This window comes from Pinus tabuliformis, chromosome 1_2 (assembly GCF_031772625.1).
Source record: "Pinus tabuliformis cultivar Carrire ecotype Pingquan chromosome 1_2, CPIR1, whole genome shotgun sequence".
NCBI classification, from domain to species: domain Eukaryota; kingdom Viridiplantae; phylum Streptophyta; class Pinopsida; order Pinales; family Pinaceae; genus Pinus; species Pinus tabuliformis.
Genome location: NC_142298.1, coordinates 1,088,344,928 through 1,088,350,960, shown reverse-complemented (window position 1 = coordinate 1,088,350,960; position 6,033 = coordinate 1,088,344,928). Strand labels below are relative to the sequence as shown.

The 6,033-nt window shown below is 38.7% G+C and overlaps 1 protein-coding gene across 1 annotated transcript; it reads left to right on the top strand.

The window, feature by feature from the left end:
* Positions 1-2,494: 2,494 nt before the first annotated feature.
* LOC149209966 (pinosylvin synthase-like) lies at positions 2,495-3,762 on the top strand. The gene is made up of 2 exons (XM_089394334.1): positions 2,495-2,776; positions 3,303-3,762. Exons 1-2 carry the CDS (start codon positions 2,593-2,595, stop codon positions 3,755-3,757), a joined length of 639 nt encoding a protein of 212 aa, XP_089250460.1. The 5' UTR covers positions 2,495-2,592; the 3' UTR covers positions 3,758-3,762.
* Positions 3,763-6,033: the final 2,271 nt, after the last annotated feature.

The window sequence follows — 6,033 nt, the reverse complement described above, 5'->3', positions numbered from 1 at the left end:
ATGAAGCATCAATTCTTATGTGTTTAGGGTCAACTCACTGGCCTATTAAACTAGTAGAAATTAATCAAGGAAACTAAAACAGACCCTTTAGGTTTGAGGCAATTTGGCTAAGAGAACCAACCCTAACAAGAAAAATGAAGGAATGGTGGAAAGTGAATGAGAATGAGATAGGAGGAAGAAACTAGATGCATACCTTTCAACTTAGACTAAAATATCTAGAAAGTAAGATAAAGAAATGGAACAAGGAAGAATTCGGTAACATACAGAAGGAACAGGAGATAATCCAAACAAAGATGAAGAAAGTACAACAACAAATAATCAGTGAGAGTAGAAGTGAAGGGCTTGCAGAAGAGGAAGGGTTGTTGATTAATAGACTAGAAGAAAGAAGACAACAAGAAGAAATCCTATGGAAACAAAAATCAAGAATCCAGTTGTTAAAAGGAGGAGAAAGAAACACAAGGTTCTTCCACAAAGCAATGATACAGCACAGGCAGTAGAACAAAATCTTCTCCTTAATGGATCAACAAAGGCAATCGGCTCACCCAAAAGGAAGAAATGGGTATGAGGCGGGCCACCCAATGCGAACCCAACCCCCAAATATATATACGGTTGTTAAAAAGGAAACCATAATGTATTAAAAAATGGAGGGGCAAGGTTTGACCAGCCGACCCCTCCTCAACAAATTTCCTCACTTACCAATGTGCCACAACCAACTCATTGGTTAATCCACCACATAATTGATATAAACCTCATTTGCACAGTGCACCTAGGCAACATGGAGGAACCAGCAGTGGGCATGGAAATCGAGGCAAATTTTTAATTAATTTATCTGCAGGTGGAACCATGACTGAGTGAAATTTCTAAGAGGGTGAAATTTTTGTAGTGTCCAAATTGGACAAACTTTATGTCGATCCTACACCTCTTGACAACATGAACCCGATGGCGTGATCAACTTCCTAATTCAAGTAGTATAATTGTAGAGGACCTGGAGGAGGAAATATTTGAGGAATCTAGGGGGTGTTGATCTAGATTTTCATTAATGTCAATATGGAAATATTCTAGGATACTAAATGATGATCGGAAGTCATATGAGCTATCAGAGTAGAGAAGAACTATTGGAGCAGTATCGTAAATTATAGGCCATAGGAGTGAAGAAAAGCTATAGGAGTGACAAGCCAAGACAAAGCAGATCTATCACATGTGCCAAGAGTAAGAACCATATCAGAGATATTGCATAAAATATTAGAAGGATAAAAGAGGAACACGTAGCGAGGAAAGACACAAAATGAGGAACACATCATCGAAGGAAGAGTGAAGAGTGTACGTAGTCATCGGAGCAAAGAAGGAACAAAAAAAGAGCACAACTATCGGAAGAGCGAGGGTAGGAGTGTACGTGGCTGAAGGCCCATCCTAGCCATCAATCTCATTGTCAATGCTTACATCATAGTCAACGGCGGGGGTTAAGCCTGTTGTTAACCCGTGTGCTAGTTTAAGACCCGCAGGCCGTAGATTTGATGACCTTGTATATCCAATGGATATTGGGTCACAAAATGATCGGATGTTAATCTCAAGAACGGACCCGAAATTTTATAGATCAAGGATCTATAATCCTTATCGACTCCGTAAAGGCGGTTAAACATTTCACAAGTTCCCTGACCGATATTGTTATGAAGCATTGGATCCAGCACGCCTTGATCAAACGATGGAGGATCAGCGATTGGGTTTGTTGATCAGGTGGATCAACAACCATCAGATTAAAGATGAGATCAATGGTGGAGATGATGTGGCAGGTGGGACAACCCATTATATGTTTTTAACTATGTTGATATATGAAGATCGATGATGTTGATATCGGAGGACAGAGTATGTTATGGGCACGACTTGTATAAGACCTCCGGAAACTGCCATTGCGACTAAGGTAAGGACGTGGAATGTAGGATATTCAATATGGAATGAACGCGTCTTTTGAGTATTGTCGAACTCGAAGAGACAGAGGAAGCCGAAGAGTGAGCGCAGAGGAAGCTGAAAGATTAAGTGAGCGAAAAGCAAGCCAAAGGTCACTCATTGATTGGCGGGCGGCTTCACAGTTGTGTCACTCATATACATTGGCGGCTTCACAGTTGCGTCACTCGATTTCGACCGAGTTGATGGATAATCTGAATATTCGTCGTCCACAATCACAATCACGTTTCTGATGATTTACAGTCTCGTCTCCTCTCCTCTCCTCTCCTCTCCTGGAGTATGTACGTATGAATATTCAAAACCCATTCATTCATTCACAATACCATGACATCGCTGTATGGTTTGGTTGGTGTTGACTCGAGATATTCAAACAAAGCAAGCATAAGTCATCATCATATTAATAATAAATCGAACCCATGGTATTGGACTCGTGCACTAATTCATCCATTATATTATATTATATTGATGCATAATAATAATAATAATCTCATATCAAAGTGTATAAAATAGCTATAGATTTAGAGATTCTTATAGCTATTCGACGAGAACAACAAAGTAAAGTAGAGTAAAGTAAATATTGAGATTTGTTTTCCAGGGTTTGGTACTAGGCTTAACCTCCTCATAGCATAGATGGGGGGCGTTGATTTTGAAGGTTTCAGGAAGTTGCAGAGGGCAGATGGCTTCGCTTCGATCCTTGCTATCGGCACTGCCAATCCACCCAATGCTGTGGATCAGAGCACATATCCAGATTTCTACTTTCGAATCACCGGTAACGAGCATAACACAGAGCTCAAGGACAAGTTCAAGCGAATATGTAAGTTTCAGTTTCAGTTTCTTCATTCTGTTTCTGGCGCGATTCATGAATCAATCATGTGATCGAAGAAATATTATTCTTGTTACAAAAACCAACCGGTCCTGTTTTCATGCGAAGAAATTTTATTCTTATTACAAAAACCAACCTGTCCTATTTTCATGCGAAGAAATATTATTCTGAAATCTGCAATACTTAATCAATATTAGCGTAGCGTCACATGCGAAGAAATATTATTCTGAAATCTGCAATACTTAATCAATATTAGCGTAGCACAAACTTTCTTTTATTATTACATTAGCCACCCAGCTAGTCAAACAAGTGAGAGATTCCGAAATCTGCACTGCTTACTTTTCAAATTTAGTGGCGGTAACTTTTTCGGATATTATTGTAATATTTAGTGGCTGTAATATTTTTCAGATATTAGGTTGATTGATTATAATTTAAATCATGTGATGAATCATGAATATACAAAAAAAATTTGAGGTTAGTTTTTCTAATCATCATACATATGTATGGCTCCATGCAGGTGAAAGGTCAGCAATAAAACAGAGATACATGTACCTCACGGAGGAGATTCTCAAGAAGAATCCCGATGTGTGCGCGTTCGTGGAGGTGCCATCGTTGGACGCACGGCAGGCCATGTTGGCTATGGAGGTGCCCCGGCTGGCAAAAGAGGCCGCTGAAAAGGCCATTCAGGAGTGGGGGCAGTCCAAGTCTGGGATCACTCATCTCATATTTTGCAGCACAACGACTCCGGATCTACCCGGAGCAGACTTTGAGGTAGCCAAGTTGTTGGGGCTGCACCCGAGTGTGAAGAGAGTGGGCGTGTTCCAACATGGCTGCTTCGCCGGAGGCACCGTTCTTCGAATGGCGAAAGACCTTGCCGAAAACAATCGAGGAGCTCGGGTGCTGGTCATCTGTAGTGAAACCACCGCCGTTACCTTTCGTGGACCCTCCGAGACTCACCTGGACAGCCTTTAATTCTTTTTCAGAAAAAATCTTTATGAATATAGTTCTTATGAATATCAATCTTATAAGTTATGTATAGAAATGATATTTTATGTAAATTAACAAATAAATCTATAGATAATCTCGACCTGTAGAAGTGATTTCACATGCAACACCTATGTTATAATTAAATGTTACTTATGTCAGTAGTACCTTTAACTCCCTTTCCTAAACAATCTTTATGAAAATAGTTCTTATGAATATCAATCTTATAAATTATGTATCGAAAATGATATTTTATGTAAATTAACAAAAAGGTCTTGCAGCCATTAACAAGCAATAATAATATTGATAATCCCAACTTTCCCAAGTGATTTCACATTCAACACCTATGTTAATTATAGGTCACAGTTTCTATCTTAAGAATTATAAGTCACCGTTTCAAATTCCAAGCAGGTACACTTTCACTGTGTCTTTCTTTCTTGATAAAAGGTTACCACTTTAAATGGTTAATCGTGATTAAATGACATGATTAATTATTTCAAACCTAATTAATTTATCCTAAGCATGATTAATCTTTTCTAAAGGCGCATTTTCTTTTTGTGAACTTGGTAGTACTTTCACTATTCAACAACATTTAGAATTCAACAACATATTAATTGATTCAGCATTCTGTCATTGTCCTATTTACAATTTTGGAATTTTGAAACAGAAGATTTCATTCATGGCCAACCAAAAAGAAACTAAAAAAAATCAGGGACTAATATTACACTAAAAGCAGACGGACAACAGCGCCAGATAAACTAACCTTCACAAAGACACATCCAACTTGGGTCCATGTGAACACATGTGCGCACTATCTATTCCATCAACGCTGGAAATGAGCTATGGGAATTGACAGTCAATATTTACCTTCCAAACCCTACCTTTTCACAAATCCACTTATGGTATATTTATCGACTACTTTCTCACTACCATTCATGTCGAGTGGCTCATAAATTTTCCACTGAAGGCATCCGAATGCATTAGGCTTCTAGATGCTTATGGAAAGTTGCACGCTTCGATCTTTCCACCTTACCGTGGCACCTTACCTATGTGCCTTGTCACACTGGTAATAATTTTAAATTTTCCATCTCTCTATTATATTATAGTTTGAGTTATTCCTCTATTTTATGTAGTGCGAGTTCAGGTTTTTGTCAATATTTTGTTTAGAGGCTGCACCCGTGGAGCTCAGAAACTGATTAAGTTCTCAACTAGGTTCTATCCAATGTAAGTTTTATAGCCTATATCAATTTCTGGATGTTTTATCGATAGGCTGACTATCCCTTGCAGTTTTATGATATTGTGCTTAGTTTGTAATTTTTTCTTCTCAGTTTATGTCTTCCACTAATTCACATTTGAATTCCTAATTTTTTTACTCAATATTATGTAAAATTTGGCACCACACAATTATATCATCCATGAATCACTTCAAGAAATTACCAGCGATAACAGTGTAGTTTTTATTTGTACAGAGAGAAAGGGAGGGATTTCAAAAACTTGGCAACGCAAAATTTGAGTTGGGCATTGCTCTTCCGCCACGACGAAGGATATAAACTGATGACAGACGCTGAAAACTCAACAGAAATCGCACTAGACACACCACGAGAATGCTTTTGGGGTTGATGTTGGTTTTAACTGTGTGTAGCGTCTCTAGCAAAAAAGTATCTGTATAGTTGATGACTGGGGTCCTAGGGCATACATTCCCAGAATTGTATTTTTTTAATGAAAATCCAACTGAGAGCTGGGACTCTTCATTGTCCGCGGCAACTGAGCACGCTTACCCAAAGTTTTCTGTTTAAATTTTCGATGAGTCGACCAACAAAACAGTACTATGCTAGGTTAGCAGGAAGTCCTCTGCGACTTACACCATATGATATATAATGCTCCTCCTCATAACCTCATATCAACTCAGTGGACTGACTAAGTAGCTGTTGCAGCTTGTAGGTGCTTTTGTTTCTTTTCCCATGGCGCGTCTACTATCATTCGCTGTCATAGTCATCACTATTTTTGCTCTCTTCATATGGAATATTGAGGTAAGAAGTTACAACTTACAGGCTACAACACATCACAAATTCAAAAGTGATCGGGATTCGGTGGTAAATTGACGATAAAGCTTTAAGCGATGGATTATTTCCCCGCGGGCCGCGACAGTGCTCATTAATGGAATCTTGTACATATTAAAGTTTACAAGTGGTAAGTTGGTAACTGGTAACAGTGGTAAGTTTCATTCTAAATGCTCAAGCGGTAAACCCGAATGTGAATTGAAT

What these genes read in the sequence shown, in the direction of transcription:
- LOC149209966 (XM_089394334.1), top strand. Translation starts at nt 2,593, where the DNA reads ATGGGGGGCGTTGATTTTGAAGGTTTCAGGAAGTTGCAGAGGGCAGAT. An exon ending in GGACAAGTTCAAGCGAATAT is followed by an intron (nt 2,777 to 3,302) that starts GTAAGTTTCAGT and finishes GGCTCCATGCAG; the next exon opens with GTGAAAGGTCAGCAATAAAA.